Raw genomic sequence first — 17,852 nt, forward strand, 5'->3', positions numbered from 1 at the left:
TGTCTGCAGCCATAAAAACAATGCCCGTCTGTGAACAATTGTTGTCGACTTTGAACAAGTTCAACTTTTACACGCTGAGTAAAAGCCACAGTGCGGACGACGTTGACGAATGTGTGACATTGATGGTGACGACATTGCTGCTGCAAATTCCACAGATGCCTTTTAACTTTTGCGGGGTTGCTCTTAGTTTTGTATCGGGCTAATGAAAAACAGCGTTTGGCCTTTTGAACAGCGACGCAATGGAGGCGGAGCTTGCTGGCTATCGGGGCGATCATCTGATCTTGTCACTTTTAAATTGAAGGATTGATTTCAATGTCACATTATGATACACGGCTTAAATGCGCTTTAAAATGAATGTCCTGTCCTTGTGAGGAAGTCCAGCAGAACTTGGACTAATACCTAAAATGATTCGGATGTACTGAATGTGAAGTGGTCTTTTCAACTTGAAATCTTTCATGTACAGTTTTTAGGCTTCATACGCACACTCGGCGGCACTGTTAGACGGCTATCGTCATGCGTTCATAGTTTGAAGGGAACTTGAGGACCGATCGGGTTAAAGACCTCTGGAGCTTGTTTGAACATCACATTCTGAGGTACTCTTGCGAAAGGCGACCGAAGAGCAGGCGGGTGGAGGGCATTGTTGTTCCGAATTATGTGCGATTCCATTCAGGAACGAAGAGGTATTGTCAGACAGCAGCGCTGATAGAAAACACATGCGAGATGTTTACATCCACAGCCATCCTCCAAGCCTTTTGTGACCCCTCGCTGTGTTCCCAGCAATGGTGATAAAACAGATGTGTGTGTGTGTGTGTGTACCTCTTGTCTGTGTGTGGAGGGGAAGCTTGTTGAAAGAAACGGGGTCATTGCTTCATCAAGTCCATCTAATTTCTCTCTTCCTGGTGAGGATTGACAAAAAACGCAAGAAGCATCTCGGAGCAAAAGATGGTTGTTATCGTTGGCATTTGATGCACTCCACTGACGTGAATGTAATCTAAATTCAAATTATTTGGACCTGAAAGCTTGTTCACTTGTTAATTACGTGTGTGTGTGCGTGTTTGTGTGTGTGTGCGCATGTGTGTGTGTGTGTGAGAGAAAGAGAGAGACTCATTTGCAAATGAAAAGTGCTTTTACGGCCTTGTCGTTTTATTTAAATAATAAAGCTGCCACAGCAATTACGGAAATATCATATATATACACCGGTACATGAACCGCGGCTGTACTTGCCAATCTAAACATGTTTACCAATGTAATCATGTAAACAAAGTGTGCATTTAGCCTTCTGTACATTCAAGCAAGCATTTGAAGACCGGAACAAAATATATAGTAAATCCACTTTATATGTTACAAGCACACACTCGCGCAAATCTATCTATCTATCTATCTATCTATCTATCTATCTATCTATCTATCTATCTATCTATCTATCTATCTATCTATCTATCTATCTATCTATCTATCTATCTATCTATCTATCTGTCTATCTGTCTATCTGTCTATCTGTCTATCTATCTGGCTGTCTGTCTGTCTGTCTCTGTCTGTCTGTCTGTCTCTGTCTGTCTGTCTGTCCATACAATACATGCTGATTTACTATCTATCCATCCATCCGTCTGTCCGTCCGTCCATCCGTCTACAATGTATCGCTATTCCAGCTAGTGAGCTATTCCAGCTATCAATTCTAGCTAGCTAGCTACCTGCCTATTCAAGCTTGCTCGCTATCTATTCTAGCTAGCTAGCTATCTAGTGATCTATCTATCTAATCTCTATATGAATTGAAATGCCATTAGTCAGTTCAAGCCACCCAAAATACATTTTTTGTTGGTTTATAACGAAGAAAATGCATAAAAACAGAATTAAAGAGAATTTTCAGAAAGAACCTGCTCTTCTAAAGGCTAATTACTTCACATTCGGTAGGACTTGTGGTAGATGTGTGCCTTTGAGGGCTATGGCCTCGTGTGTGATGTCAGGACCTGGAGTTGGGCTGGGTAAGGTGGTTGGATGAGACTGGAGTAAGCATCTGGGAGTGAGTTGTCGGCCTTCTAACAGCTTCTTGCTGGTGCTCTCGTTTCATATTGGTGTTTTGAAAAACCATCTCTGAAAGTGCATTGGTGACTACAGCTTGTCCACATTACAGTACCTTAATTGCTCCATATCCCCCCCCCCCAATTTCACTCAATTGGCCATATATCTGAGACCAGCTAAATAAATAACTGATAAATAAATCAGTGGAGAGATGGCGCCTCAATCAAAAAAGCCGTAACTTGGAGAACTGCTAAGTCTTGGTAATACTGTCTTTCCAGTACAGTGAAAACACACAGACAGTTTTTGATCTGCAGAATGTATCTGGACATTCACTGAAATATCAAGCTCTTGGATGAAAAAAATTATTGGATGCTCTCCCGCTCATCTAACCCACAGAGTTTGGTTCGTTTCCTTTGGGCTCGAACACTCTGAGCTTTCTTTTGGGAAATGTCTTCAGACGGCGGTGGTGCGTGAGGTATACGTTCCGTTGTGAAACACCGCATCGGAGGCGGTGACATTTTTGTGGAAATCCAGCTGGGCGCACGCGCCTTGTCCCCTGACCGCCACAGCACAGTAGTCCACCTGCTCAGCATCCACTCCGGACTCCAGCCAGCGAAAACACACGATGCGCTGGAAGGAGCGGCGGAAGTGATCCGACACGAAGCCGTAGAGGATGGGATTGGCGCTGCTGTTTGCGTAGCTGAGGATGACAAAAAGCTGGGTGACCATGGGGTGCGGCGGCCGGTGGAAGACGCTGACCAGCTGGACGACGTAAAAGGGCATCCAGCAGAGGATGAACACCGCCACCACCAGCAGCACCATGCGGGTGATCTTCTTCTCGGAATTCCGCCGTTGAAGCCACCCGGCTTTTAGCCCCACCGCTCGCATCCTGGCCACCATGAGGCAATAGCACAAACATATGGCCCCCACGGGAAGAAGGAAGCCCAAAAGAAAGGTATAGACCACAAAGGCTTCGGACCAGGATTCCTCCGGCCACAGGAAGTTACAGTCCACGGCGCCGTCCTCGGCCGGGACGGTGTCCGCAAAGATGATGATGGGCAGGATGACCACCAACGACAGCCCCCAGATGCAAACGTTCACCATTTTGGCCACGGTGGGTCGGCGGTAGCGCGCCGCCTTGATGGGGTGAACCACGGCCACGTAGCGGTCCACGCTCAACACGGTAAGACAGAAGATGGACGTGAACATGTTGATGCCGTCCACGCTCAGCACCAGCCGGCACATGAACGAGCCGAAGGGCCAGTGACGCACGGCGGCCGACGTGGCGAAAAAGGGCACGCTCAGCATGAACAGCTCGTCGGCGATGGCCAAGTTGAGGATATAAATGTTCGTCGCCGTCTTCATTTTGGCGTACTTGAGAATGACATAAATGACCATGGCGTTGCCCGTGAGGCCCACGCAGCAGACCAGAGCGTATATGGACGGGATGATGATTTTGCTGCCGTCGGGATCCGCGTAGTAGTCCTCATAGTCGGCGCTCGCGTTTGACGCCGGGCCCGTCGGAACGGCCGGAAAGCTCTCGTTCAAATCCATGATCGCGAGCTACGCTCTGCTTGATCCGAAGCGTTACGGCGGCTCAAATGCTGCCGCTGCCCGTGCTCCTGAATACACAATAAAAGGGAGGTTATCAATCATTCGTCTGCTGACGGCCTATTAGCTTTGTCTTCTGCGTGTGCCAAATCGGCCAAATTTAACCCTCGTAGTGCGATGAATGTAAAATTATGTCTTTGAATCAAAGGCAAAGGCATTCGGAAAAACACGAGAGAGCTGAAACGTAAGGGGGGGTTCTAAAATGGCCTACATTTCATGACGTCATCGGCTGATAATTCTCAGGCCTTGCAGCAATAATAAAAAAGGTTTTGATTCCGTAATCTTCACAATTTACATATTTTGCACCATAGAGACCCATTATAATTCATATTTTTGAATGTATCGTAACTCTAATGTGTAGACATGCATTTCACGCGATTTTTACGTCAATCGCTTTGTTTTCGCTTGAACAGACGTATGCATGCCACATTGTTGGGTTGAGGTCATTCCAATTGTGCAACTTTTAGGTGCCGTCAGAGGATCGCAAATGAGTTTGCCTTTTTGCAGGAGGCTTCAAACCAACGCATTTTACATGAACACGTCCGGTCGGGATTGTTAGTAGGGCTTGGTTGGGACCTCCAGACACATTTTTTTTTTCCTTTTGCAAAAAATAAAGAATAAAAAATCCCAAAATACATCATTTCAAAAATTGTAAAATGCGTAACTTGGGTTTTTTTTGCATTTGAAGGACCCAAGGGTTAAAGAGTCGTGCGGCGTAGCTTCTACTCGACACACTCCCACAAATCAGTTTTTTTTTTTCCTGCGAACTCCGAGACACCCTTCAAGTTCCCTCAACCTGCTTTAACATCCATCAACCCGCTTTTGAAGTTGCATTAGCGGCCCTCGCCGAATGGAATATGCAAAGAGCGACGAGGGGGGGGGATGCGGGGGCGAGAGCTGCTTTAATGCTGGCCTCAATTATCTTTTTTTTTTTCTACAGAATTACCGTAGTAGCCAGGACAACACATCCAGGAATAAAATGACGGACACCTCGGAATCATTGCTGCAATAATGGAAGTGTATTCAGGTTGGGGTGGGGGCACGGGGGGGGGATTATCATCTTGTTAATGCATCCTCAATTAAATTCATGGCGTTGATGTGAGATTAACTCCTTCGCACCAGTTCCTCTCCTGGAGCTAAACGCGTGCACTTGTGCACCTCTGACAATAACAATTATCCCCAGCCGTTAGACGTGGTGTCAATTTGGAGAGTCAATTTGTGTGCGACACGGGCAAAATAATGATCCAGCACAATGCCGGTGGAATCCGTCCCTTATCTCGCATCAATGAAAGCAAACATGACCTGAAGCGAAAGCAAAGCGCCGGGTCACGATTTAACCTTGTGAGTCCGTTATGAGGAGACGTCATTGGCCGCTCGATTCAAGCCAGCCGCTCCAAATAAGCATCTGAGCACGTCAACAAGACGCACAGACTCGCTTTGAGCTCGTGAAATGGATCTGGAAATTTGCGCTGGCTTCTGTCCGACCTCACCTGTCCTATCTTACCTTTACTAGCCCACCTGTCTTACCGGCTACCCTTGCGTCCCGACATCCGATCCACCTGTTCAACCATCTTACCTTCTCGTCACACGCTACCTTCCTACTGCATTTGCCCCGATTTTACATTCCTATTGCACATTTCAAAGCCCCCACTGACCGGTCTGGATGCAACGGTTTCTTTCATGCCTTTCAGATTCAGCACGTCTTCACTGAGTTTGCAACCATCGTTGTCCGCAAAGCGCTATTTCCTCACCTTCCGGCTCCTCTGGTCACCGCGATGCTTCCAGCGACCGGTCCACGAGTTGCATGCATCGTCCTCTCGAGTGTGCCAGCATCCGACTGCTGTGCGAGCAGCTTCATGCCACCTCTCGTCTCTCCTCCTCGATCCTCCCTCTCCCTCTCTTGTTTATTTAGCATGCCGCCTCAGTCTCCCATCCCTTCTTGCCGTCTTTTCGCCAAGCTCCATATATTTTAGTGTTTCAGGTCTCCACGTATGCCCGCTGCATGAAAATAGGCGTCTTTAGCTCACGGTGGCGCGTACGTGCGAAATAATCTCGAAAGAGGACTGAGGGGCCCGTTTTACAGAGATGAGTGCTTCATTTAACATTCGAGAAGACGTTTGATTTACATTAAAGGGGAAGTCTAGTCAAAAACGGTCTTGACGTTTGCGCAACGGAGACACGGTATTTTGATTAATATGACGTTTGTTTGTGGAAGATGATTTCAGCAAAGAATCTGTTTTTGCCCAACTCGGGGGACGGTCGGTTCGCCACTTGCTGTCGCCTGAAAAATGACATCACAGTTGCTCTGGTAACAGCCGCCACAGCTCACCTGTTTTCTAGGTTTGGTCATGTGATGTTTGAATGACTTTTTTTTCCAGCAGATCCAAAAATCTGCCTGATTCTTGGCATCCCTGCGGTGATCTGGTTCTTTATTTTATTTGAATGCAGAAACAATGCAATACAATAGAGCCAGATTTACATAGCGCTTTCACAACAGCTGCAGTTGTACCAAAGCGCTTTAAAAAACAAAAAACCCTCACTGTCATGGTGCTGTGGTGTTTTTTTGGGGGGGGGGTGAACTTGACACATTTGCATTAGCTGATGGGGACGTGTTGTCCATGGTTTGCATGTTCATGTTGCTGGGCTTTGCGCTTGAGTTGCAGTGAGGTGGGATGAAGGTGTCAATGTCAGCTCCACGTGCTCCACGTTTTGGCTTATCCTTCCTTTTGTGTGCAAAAAGAGCATGCAGTCACTCTGGATTAGTCACATTGTTTTAAATGTGTCATGGTTGACGGTGATGAATACATGCTTGAATCTTTTGACAAGCTGCAGCTCAAAGTCGGGCAAAGAACCATTCATTCATCAGCTTAATTTCATGTGTGCCAATGTTTCTGCCAGTTGTTCTTGACCAGATGTTGTGCAAGGGTGCAGCGCCTCCTACAGTTAGCAGTTAGCACAACAGCTCACTGTTCATGCTAGGTTGAGGTGTCAAAATTGTTTTCCGTGCAGGACATATTGAAGTTTTGGGCTGTCCAAATCGTGTGTGTGTGCGTGTGTGTGTGTGTGTGTGTGTGTGTGTGTGTGTGTGTGTGTGTGTGTGTGTGTGTGTGTGTGTGTGTGTGTGTGTGTGTAATGTATTACCTTTGCATACCGCAAATACATAATTGTTGTATCTATTTACAAAGTAACGGAAGGGACAGAATTTGGTGTCGAAATCTAGCTGTCAATTTTTTTTTCAGAAATATGCTCTACTTTGTTATGTTGTTGTTTTTTTGTTATTACATTCTAATATTTTTTTAGGTATTTCATATAACAATATAATGTAATATAATTGAAACATAGGTGTCATGCATCATGTTTTTCAATGTATCACCTTAAAAGGTGAAAAAATATTTTTTTGTACCATCGTTACATGTGTGACGTAACAAAACAAACCACATGAAAATCGTTGAAGAATCCAGCGTGTTCGATTTTTTGGGTGTCCAAAGTGTCGATAACAAAGTAGTAAGTGATCTGGAACAACAATATCTATAAGAGTTTACCTCATAGGGCGGCCCGGTAGTCCAGTGGTTAGCACGTGGGCTTCACAGTGCAGAGGTACCGGGTTCGATTCCAGCTCTGGCCTCCCTGTGTGGAGTTTGCATGTTCTCCCCGGGCCTGCGTGGGTTTTCTCCGGGTGCTCCGGTTTCCTCCCACATTCCAAAAACATGCGTGGCAGGCTGATTGAACACTCTAAATTGTCCCTAGGTGTGAGTGTGAGTGCGTATGGTTGTTCGTCTCTGTGTGCCCTGCGATTGGTTGGCAACCGATTCAGGGTGTCCCCCGCCTACTGCCCGGAGACAGCTGGGATAGGCTCCAGCACCCCCCGCGACCCTAGTGAGGATCAAGCGGCTCGGAAGATGAATGAATGAATGAGTTTACCTCATGTAATCAACAGTTAAATGTCAAAATGGAATAGAATCGCTTGTCGTTACGAGAACGTAATTCAGCCAAAACATGAGTGGCAAAGAAAGACCCATCGACTGTTTGACACGTTTATTTTTTATTTTTAAAGTGGGATTGTCAGTGGTTAAATTTGACTTCAATAGTACTTCAATAACATAAAACTACATAGCGTGTAACGGCACAAGGTGCAGGTTAAACACGACTTGCCATTAGTATACATAGCTTGAGCGAGCGCTGAGAACTTGCAGAACTTCATCCGAAAGCGTGACATTATTGCACGAGCGGACCGCGAGGATCCCGCCAAGTCCTTCCGTTGTCGACGGGCGGACTTGACAGAAAGTCAACTCCCACGCGGTCTGCTGACTCGGGTCACTCCCCGGGCGTACACCGGTGACTCTTGTAGGTGCCCAGGTGGCGAAAGCTGCGTCCGCACTGTTGGCAACAGTACGGCGTGGCCCCGCTGTGGATCCTCTGGTGGGTGTACAGGTTGCCCAGCTCCTTGAAGCGCCGGCCGCATTGCGGACACGCGTACGGGCTCTCGCCGGTGTGCACCCGTTGATGTCTCTTCAGGCCGGAGAGGACCGAGAAGCCTTTTCCACACTGGGGGCACGGAAAGGGGCTCTGGTCGCCGCTGTGCACCAGCCTGTGGCTCTTGAGGCGGGCGGCATGGCGAAAGCGCTCCCCGCAGTCCGGACACACAAAAGGCTTCTCCCCGGTGTGGATGCGCTGGTGTTGCCGCAGGTTGCCCAGGTAGTTAAAATGGCGACCGCATTCCCCGCACTCGTATCTGCCCTTGAGTTGGACCTCCTTTTTGGCAGGTGCCCCCTCCCCGCTGTTCACCGCTTGTTCTTTGTCCCCCTCAGTGGTCTGCGGGGCCTGGAGAGCTTGGGCGCCGGCGGTGTCCGAGTGTATGAGTTTAACGTGTTCCTCCAGGAATGCCGAGTCGGGACAGAAGGTTCCGCACAAAGAGCAGATGAAGGTGTGGTTGGGGAACTGCTGATCTGGAAATGAAACCAAATGTCAGACGGGATACTTCTTTCGTCTACTCGAGATGACCCGTCACGCACCGGCCTCAGGGTGTGGATGTGCGCCGCCCTCACCAGGGGAATCGGGCACCGTGGAGAAATCGGCAGGCTGGACATGTGGGAAGCGGGTCGAAGTCTGTTCCGACGGGCCTTCCTCATCTTCCTCATCTTCCTCCTCGTTTTCGCACTCTGGCTGCTTCACGACTGCAAAGACAATTCAGCGCTCGTTAGTATTACTGAGAAGCCCAGTCTTTGTTGGAGAGAACCAAAACCTATGAGTAAGGTTTATAATTGCCTACAGATGACATAAGGCAGCAGCAAAGCACTATTTTGTCCAAATGAAACTCCTCAACTGACTTCAACATAGTTTCTTGGGCCTGAAACGCTACAGGATACTGCCTTACTAATACTAATATTGATTTGACCCACGAATATGCTACGGTGGACTGCATTCTACAACCTGATGCAAGAAGAGTTGAGTTGAAGAGCATTTGAGGTGAATGCATTTTACCCTTCAGGTCTGAGGAGTACTCCATGGATGGCACCCATTCGTAGTCGTACAAACGTCGGCTGCTGGACGGCAGCATGTTGAAGATGTCATCTGCGTGTCCAGGAGGCCCGGAGGCGCTCATTCCGCCGTCCGGCCACAGCTGCAAGGAATGCGGATCCTCCTCTTGGCTGCCCTGTTCGCCTCCGTCCATTTCCGTGGCCCCCTTCGAGTTCTTGTCCTTCATCAAGTAGTCGCAAATGGCATCGATGTTCTCTTTCTTCACCCCGGGCAGGAGGGACTTTTTGTCTTTTTTCGGGTCCACGTTGAGCATCTTGGAGCTTCTAAAGGCAGCGGCGGCATCGGCAGCTTCCGCAGCATCAGGATCCTCCGTAGCATCATCAGCAGGAGCCTCCGCAGCCTCCTTGGCATCCCTGTAAACGTCGCTTAGCTTCGATTTCAACAGAGCAATTTCGTTGGTTTTGTCCCTCAGCTCCATCTTAAGCGCCCGTATCCTGATGCCGAGCATGTGTCGTATCTCGGCCATGGCGGCGTCCAGTGCGGCGCTGATGTTCCTGCCCAGGTGTTCGCTGACCGAGCTGACCGTGCACAGTAGCTCCTCGTCGGGCTCCAGATTGAGGAAATCGTCATCGGCACGGCACGTCGACCCAGAAGGCTCCATAAATGCGCCTTGTAGCTCGGAGGACAGGTTAGTGGCCGAATAAGTCAGATTTCTCTTGCGACTCATGGGTGATTTGATGAAGACCTGCGTACTCGAAGCGAGCCGGCTAGCTAAGCTAATGTTTTGTTGCTACGCTGGTTGATTTTCCAAGGGGGCTCGTGAAGTCCGCGGGGAATATAAACCGGATGCAGGAGGGATTTTCTTTCGAAACAAAATTCCTTTGTTTGGAAATGCGTGCCAGTGTGTGCCGAATAGGTAACCCAGCAACTTCATATTATTTTGAAAGCAATAACGCGATCGACGCGATCATCTCCTTCGCGTCGGTGGCAGCTAAAACGCTAAATCTGCCTTGTGAGGCAGCAAAAAGTTTTGCGGGTACAGGAGCTCTCATTTGGACCCCAGATAGTCATATTTTGTTTAATTCATAAAAATCCCAGATTCGTATTAATGTAGGACTCCTTCAACGACCTGAACATTAAAAATAGATAAGTATCATCTGTCTGGCAATAAAAATAAATAAACGGTTATTTTCATCCGGTTGTATTCATCCGTTTGTACCGCTCACACGGGATAAAGCCTCGCGACGCCCCAAGAACAGTTTTGGCGCACTTGCAGGCAAGGTGGCGGGGTTAAACAAGCGCCATTTCCAGCAAGGGAGGATGAGTAACACTTCCGGGTTCACATTCATAAATGTAAATTCCACCACGTTATTTAAATCATTTTTGATTGGTGTCGATAATTATTTCAAGTCTCTTGATTTAATAAAATAAATGGTAATCCCTGTTTTGAAATGCGAATATGTAATTTTTTATGTGATTTTTTTTTTAGTAGTATTAATTTTATGTACTTGGGTTTTATTTTTTGGATGTAAAAGATGTGAATTGGTTTGCCTAATCTTTGTATAATAAATATTTTGACATTAAAAAAAGGGGGAAAACCTCCGCGTATGTTTGATTTAACAGTAACAAAAATTAACCAGACTACACTACAGTATAAAATACAAAAAGTCAAAGGAAATACTTACACGATGATATAACTGACCAGGTGCATGATAAATGGTTTTGAAAGACAAATATAAAGTTGAACAGTTAGGTTTTAAAACTAGGGACAAACGTACAAATGTTTTTTCTTGAAAAAAGACAAACTATATTACGCCAAACATTTAACACTTTCCTGTTATATTAACATAATAGGTACTACAGGCTGTACAAAAAAATAGAAAACAACAATGCATAAGACACAACTCCAGTCAACTTCAAGATCTATGCTGCCCTCTAGCGGCCAAAATAATCCAAAAAATAACGTGCGCGCGTGTGTGTGTGTGAGAGCCCTCTGTGCCAGACTCCTCCAGCCAGATGATGGCAGCTAATTATTGGACACAATGAAGCCATTTTACTCGAATACAAACTGGCCTCTTTTCCTTTTTGCTCTTTCCACATTCTTTGTCTCTCTCATGTGCGGGTTGCTTTCTTTCTTCTGTGCACTACACTCCTCTCACAACCCCCACCCCCGCCTCCTTGTTAGATGATTCAAACTCATAGAACAAGCATTTATTTCCACACAACAATAATCACCTTAAAACAATCTATGTGCATATACTTACTCTTGTAACTCCACATTAATTTACTGTATAGGTGCGTCCCAAAACGGGTGCTAGATTATGGTGAAAAAATTTTAATTCGGGTTTGTAGTTCAATTCAAAAAGTGTAACTCATATTTAAGTTTTAAAACATATACAATAACCACTTTTAAAAAGGTTTATGCGAGATCACCGACTCAAAAAAAAGAGAAAATTGCATAAACAATCAATTCTATGTTTGATGCTTGGTCTTGGAGCATTATTTTAATACCAATAATCATGTCCTTCTCTCCACCAGGCGGTTCCAACCTGGCTAACACTGCCTGCTGCTCGACCCACCTGACAGCCATTCTTTTGTAAAATACCCTCAACTCAGAAATACGGGACCATGAGGTCCTACATGCAAGCTTTGGCCACACTCCTTCATGTCTTGTCGTGTGTATGTGCGAGAAGGCAAGATTAGAAGGGTGCTGTGGTTGGGGGGGGGCTGCTCAATAAAAAGGGGTTTTCTCCACAATGGCCTAGCAAAGCTGAAGTCAAAGAACAAAATTAGCTTAGTGGCCACATGAGTGCACAATATTATATTCTATCCAGCAATAAAGCCACATGCAAAAAGGAAAAATTATTATTTTTTGTGATGAAATCCTTACATTTAGTGGCCACAGGGCCACCTTGCTTTGGAATGCACCGCAAATGTGTTTACAACTGTGGCTAGACATTGGAGGAGTCAAAACATTGTACTTTTGAAAGATTTTCACCTGAAAAATAGATATGACTGAGTTGCCCACGACATCAAGTTACCAACTCAGTCAGGCCGGAAAGGGAGGACACAGGAAACAGGGAAGCATCCCACCTCTTTCCTTCCCACTTCCTGCAATCACTTCCTGCCGCTGGCTGGGTGAGTCGCAACCCCAAAAGAGCGAAGATGTGTCTTCAGTTATGATGGCCAATCAGAGCTCCTATTTTTGTACTATTCTAATATAAACACAGTGGCCACGGCGATCTGCTACTTCCTTGCCAATCACGTTTGCGCAGTTGGTTTATGTGCGAGGCACAATAGGCCAGCATGTGCAAGTGAGTCAATTTTTGTTGCAATTATGCACTTCGGTTGCGCATGGCCGTTTCACCCAATGTGCAGTGGGCATCACTGAGGGCTCATGCTCGGACAAAGTATTTTGGTTGGATTTGCTATGAGACTATGCTAACGTAAACGTAGTTTGCTCAGCCAACAAGATACAAAGGGCCGCAGTTGAAAATTGAGTTTCGGTGGCAAAAATGAAGTGAGATTCTTCCAAAAACACAACAAAAAGTCCACAGGACAACATTGACAGCTTCACAATAGCCAGAAAACAGGAAATCCTCCTTGGCTGCGGAGTGATTATTCATCCCTGTGCGTTAGTTCCTCCTGGGTCATCCTCATCCGCCATGTTTGTGTACAGCAGCGTTGTTGATATGTGTGCACTTCTCACTCACACCACATGCTCTCACTCACCCACATTCCTTTTTTTTTTCAGGGAATCTGAAGAATGCGGTTTAGGAGATGTCCGCGCTCACTAATGAAGACAATATGGATGGCTGGCCTTTCAGCCTTCGGCGCTGCGGCTCTGGTTTGTTTGTTTGGGAAACATTCGCGGGTTGCTTCCGTGGGAAGAAATGGAGGATGTTTGGTGCTTGTTGCAAAATGTTTGAATGTTTTTTTTTTTTACATAGAAATTGGCTGCATTGGAACTACTGTCTAAATATGATATGACTAAATTTGACACCACCTGAAAAGGGGTTATTATTCCTAAATACCCGCCTTAAATCTTTCTTTCTTTATTTATTATTTTATCTGTGTTTTACTATTGGTCTTGGCTGTACAGTGTCCTTGAGTGTTGTGAAAGGCGCTTAAAAATGTGATTTATTATTATTATTATTATTATTATTAAAAAATGCCAAAAGGTGGCAGCAAAGCACTGCTTTTGTCCAAACGAAACTCCTCAACTCATTTCAACATTGTCCCTTGGCACAAAGATGCCACATGATGGTGGCAAAGCACTACTTTTTGTGTAACCCAACCTCAATTGCTCGGCGGCTAGATGTCGATGATATTCTTTCTGGAAAACTTGAGGAGGAGACGGAAGGTCAACACGGAAGCGCGAATGGCCTGGAAACATGACACAGTCAATCTGGAGAATGTCTGAAGGTGAAGCAAATTGAATTGAAAAAGGTGAAAACATAGAATGTTTGGAAAAGACGCCCCCCAAAATGCTCAGTGGTCATTGTTTAATAAATATCATCTTCCATTGTTAATCGTGTTAATCTGTGTCTTCTTTACATAAAACACGAGTTTTCCAACGATCTTTATGCAAACGAGCCGCTGCTTTGAATCTACTTTGACTGTCTCGACTGATAAATTATTTGCTACTTTTTCCCCCTTGAGCAAAACGTTTTTGTTTTTTTTTCTGTTGAAATGTGAGGCAAAGCTCGGGATGTCTTGACAAACACAACTTTGCGAATCATTTACACACAAATCCATCTCGTGACATAACCTGTTCCCTCGCTCTCTCGCTTTATGGGTAAGCTACAAAGACACACTAAAAAAAGTTTTATTTAAAAAAAAACTGGCAACATCTGCCCTCCAGCATCGTCCAAATTCTGGAGACATCTGGAGCTAGAAGCATCCATCCGTCCGTCCACGGTTCATTATCTTCCCGAAGCTAACAGATGTCTGCTTCTAATTTTTTTTACCCCGTCCACTTACTCCATTTGTTGCCTTTCAGACTTCAACCACACTCGTGACCTTTTCTGTGCTTGCTGTGTGAATGTGCGATGATTGCTTTCAATCATGCCCCATTCAAATTCGTGTCCTTTGCTACGGTAAAGGATTAGTGTCAATGAAGAAAAAAAAACAAGGTTGGCAAAATCTCACTTTAATTACAGAATTTGTGAGAAAGACTTCATTCCCAGAATTCTGACTTTAATCTCACACTTCTGACTTTAAAGTAAGAATTCTGAGAATAAAGTGGGTATCTTGCCAACTGTGTTTTTTCTTTCATTGGCCCTAATAGTTTTCCGTACTTTGCAGCAATCATTTGTCGGATACAGTGATCCCTTGCTACTTTGCGGTTCGTTTATCACGGGTTCAGTGCATCGCAGATTTTTTCAAATATATTTGAAAAAAAAGTGTTTTTAAAATATATATTTATTTTTTAACATATACATGGGGTACAGTACTGTATATGTATCTCTATGTGACTCGCTGTTGTTTTGCAGCTTCTCGCGGACAGTTTGCGGACTTAAATTATTATTTTTTACCTGTTTATGTTAATTGGACACGACTTCGCGTATTTTCGTTTATCGCGTGTGGTTTTTGGTCCCCAATAACCGCGATAAACAAGGGATTACTGTATTCACTGTTTTGAAGCCATCCTGATCCCGAAGGCGGGAATCCGCCTCCTTATTTTGCCACGACACGCAAGCTCGCTCACTCGCTCGCTCTCCCCACACCGAGCTGGTGTGAGAGGTCCGCGTGTTATCTTGAGCTCACTTCTTAGGAGCTCACACTGCGAGGGAAGCGTCCGAAGAGTAACGCCAAGTGGTTATTTTGCCTCCGCATCAGTCCGCCTGCTACTTGCCTTCAAATGTGATATTCTCGGTGGTTTTGCGGGCCAATCCGCCGCAGGTGAGTCACTTCTAATTGTCGCTTGTTGTCGAAGCCGACTGACTGACTGGCAATGTAGCGGTGTGAGTTTGTGGCGAGTTTCCACTGCCCCTCCAGATATTTGTTGACATAATACTTGAAATGAGGTCAAGAATTTGCTGGACGCACCTGGCGCCCGGCTTGTGACTTGTTGGAAGTAATAACAACACGAGTGAACAAAGAGACTAAAGTTCATCCTATTATGTCAACCCCCAAGAACGGCTTCAAACAAGCCAACGAGACATGTCACATATCGTCTTCGGTTACATTGGAAATGACCGGTACTCTAAAAAATATGGCTTTCATATATTTTCAGTTTAAGAGCAGGCCTTGTACCTTCTGGGCGCCCTGAAAACTGGTCCAGATAGTTTCTGTACGTCATCAATTTATTAAAGTGAACAATCACTGCGGCGGTGCGTTTCAGTTGTATTTAACTTTGGCGTTTCACCTTTTAAGAGGGCTTTATTTTGGAACATTCACATAAGTGCTATTTAACTTAATTTTTATGTGCAGTTTGAATCGTTATCTAGTGGGGTCTTTAGATATTGGCGCAGTGTTGGTGTTCAACCTCTATACACAGAATAGCCTCTTGCCCCGAGCATATTTGTGACAATGGGGGAAATTGTCTCCATACAGTGGTGGAAGGACACCGGAAAAAAACATTGTCTCTCTGGCAGCGTCTCTCAGCATCTTTCCTGACTCCAAAACTTTCCGATGTTCTGCCTTGGAGATCATGGCGTCACTCTCAAAACATGGATAGGAATCTACCTTTTGACATCTTACCACTATTGAGGAAAAGAAAATCTCCTGGCATGCCACCCAAAATTTGACACCAAAAATAGTTTGCTGAAATAATGATGATCTTGTCTCTCTGTATTCATAAATGTACTTCAGTGTAAAATATTTAGTTCAAGTCAACAGTATTTATAGAGCACTTTCAAACAGCCATCACTGCATACAAAGTGCAGTTATGTTAGTTGAAGCTGCTATCATATGAACAGCAGCGGCTTGATCCACTTCTGCCTTCAAGTGGGAAGTATTAAATTGTTCCGTCTGTTGCGACACAAGCAAAGTCATAAAGACTCATTTTGTCACCTTCGTTGATTCAAATGCTCTTCTATTTCTGAATGCGCAGATTGAGAAAGGCTCCAGCGGGATTTTGAGCAATTTTTCAGACTGCGCTATCAAAGTGGAAGGCCGACGAGGAATCACTCCAGCCGCACACAATCAGCTGGGTGATCATTTGCAAAAGGTGCAGCTGTAGGTTTCCGGGTTACCTTGGTTGTCCCCTCCAGCTCAGCTGCCAATAGAATGACGACAAATGTAGAAAACAAATCTTCATACTTGTTTTTGTCCTTTTTTTGGGGGGGGGGGGTGCTGTGTACAGTCTGGCCCAGCCTGGCCCTGACACTAATCAGTTGATGAATACGCACACACGCAGCGAGCTGCCACCGACAGCTGTTTGGCGTCATTGTGCGTGTTAACTCTATCAGTCGAGTGCAGCTGCGTGCCTGCCTTTTTCAATTAGGTTCTCCACGTACAATGGCAAGGAAGACGGAGGGGGTAGGGGCCCAGGGGGGCTCATTACCTTTTCCATAACGTACTCAGTGTGTCCATGTAGATTGTCATGGTAAGCTGCCACGTTGGAATAGAGGCAACACAAGTTTCCGTGTTGGTTGAACGCGGCCAAATTTTTCATGGGTCACCAGTGGGGTTTAAATTTTTTTTAAAAACTTTTTTGCAACAATCACACAATACACCAAATTGAATCATTACATTTTTAAATCATAACATCCTTTAATCGTGTCACACAAACCTGACTTTTGAATCAGGACATCGACTTTTGCCCAAAGTCTTTTCATACATGATCGTATGCACTTAAAGTAGTGAATACTTTTGCCGTCTCTGGTATTTATCCCGCCATGTGACCCAATCAAACCCGCACTTGTTCTCACATACACGCGCACACTAAAGCCTGCGACCATTCCCTTAGTCCGCCGGTACCCGAGGGCTTTACAAGGTTCATTTGCCGCTCAATTGATCATGAGGTAAAGCAGACTTCAAGCAAATCCACACACACACACACAGACACACACAAAGGCGCACTGGAGTCTGAAGTGAATCATGCGTTCTCACCAGGCACCATAGCAGACCCGTGGTACGATTCCCAGGCAGCTCCGACTTTCCTCACCGGTCAGCTGGGAGGGGGATGGGGGTCACGAGAGCATGCAGACGGGGAGTCTCAGAAGAGCGGTGTCGGCAAAGGCACTGAAATATTTGTCACAAATTTGGAATTGTAGCTTTGACTTGTTGCCAGTGTTTGAGGGGGGGCTCACATGTGGCCCACTAGAAAGCAGGCAATTCAGAGTCTCTGTTCTATTGGCTGGGCAAACATTGCTGAATCAAACCCAAAAAGTGACCAAAATGCGTTTTTACATTTAGCACCGAGCTACTGAGACCTGCCGCCGAGAGTCAAAATTCGCAAGTACTTGACGCAAACGGGTTTGTAATTGCCTGCAGGTGGCAGCAAAGCACTACTTTTGTCTAACTCACTTCAAATTGTTGCCTTGGCAACAAAATGCAACCAGATGTTTGTTTGTTTGTTTTTTTTTTCTTGCTTGCGTCCGAGCGTGGAAATTTGTGAATGCCAAATCATGACTACTGCAAGTTGGGCTCCACTGTACAGACTAATAAAATACATGATTTGCTTCAGTTATTTCTTTCTTTTCATCCATTTATTTATTTTAAGAGCTTTGGTTAAAAAAAACAAAACGACATTGTAATGTCGCAATATTTCTTTAGGTGCATTTAGAGAATGAAAA

At 45.4% G+C, this 17,852-nt stretch overlaps 2 protein-coding genes and 1 long non-coding RNA gene across 4 annotated transcripts; 1 reads left to right on the forward strand and 2 right to left on the reverse strand.

Annotated features, from left to right (window-relative positions):
- Window positions 1-2,472: 2,472 nt before the first annotated feature.
- On the reverse strand, window positions 2,473-5,441 carry sstr1b (somatostatin receptor 1b). The gene is made up of 2 exons (XM_052068805.1): window positions 5,382-5,441; window positions 2,473-3,641 (listed from the first exon to the last, which is right to left on the reverse strand). The coding sequence occupies exon 2, from the start codon at window positions 3,571-3,573 to the stop codon at window positions 2,473-2,475; it is 1,101 nt and encodes a 366-aa protein (XP_051924765.1). The 5' UTR covers window positions 3,574-3,641; window positions 5,382-5,441.
- A 2,205-nt stretch (window positions 5,442-7,646) lies between these two features.
- Window positions 7,647-10,387, reverse strand: znf16l (zinc finger protein 16 like). 2 transcript variants are annotated; one of them, XM_052067609.1, is made up of 3 exons: window positions 9,112-10,387; window positions 8,676-8,804; window positions 7,647-8,576 (listed from the first exon to the last, which is right to left on the reverse strand). In XM_052067609.1, exons 1-3 carry the CDS (start codon window positions 9,833-9,835, stop codon window positions 7,945-7,947), a joined length of 1,485 nt encoding a protein of 494 aa, XP_051923569.1. In that variant the 5' UTR covers window positions 9,836-10,387; the 3' UTR covers window positions 7,647-7,944. The 2 variants fall into 2 exon arrangements, with proteins under 2 accessions (XP_051923569.1, XP_051922755.1); XM_052066795.1 differs by having other exon boundaries at window positions 8,643-8,804.
- Window positions 10,388-11,757: 1,370 nt separating this feature from the next.
- Window positions 11,758-13,139, forward strand: LOC127603241 (uncharacterized). The gene is made up of 2 exons (XR_007963062.1): window positions 11,758-12,422; window positions 12,863-13,139. It is a non-coding gene; the product is annotated as an uncharacterized LOC127603241 (long non-coding RNA).
- Window positions 13,140-17,852: the final 4,713 nt, after the last annotated feature.

The sequence above is a fragment of the Hippocampus zosterae genome, chromosome 1 (assembly GCF_025434085.1).
Source record: "Hippocampus zosterae strain Florida chromosome 1, ASM2543408v3, whole genome shotgun sequence".
Classification (NCBI taxonomy): Eukaryota; Metazoa; Chordata; class Actinopteri; order Syngnathiformes; family Syngnathidae; genus Hippocampus; species Hippocampus zosterae.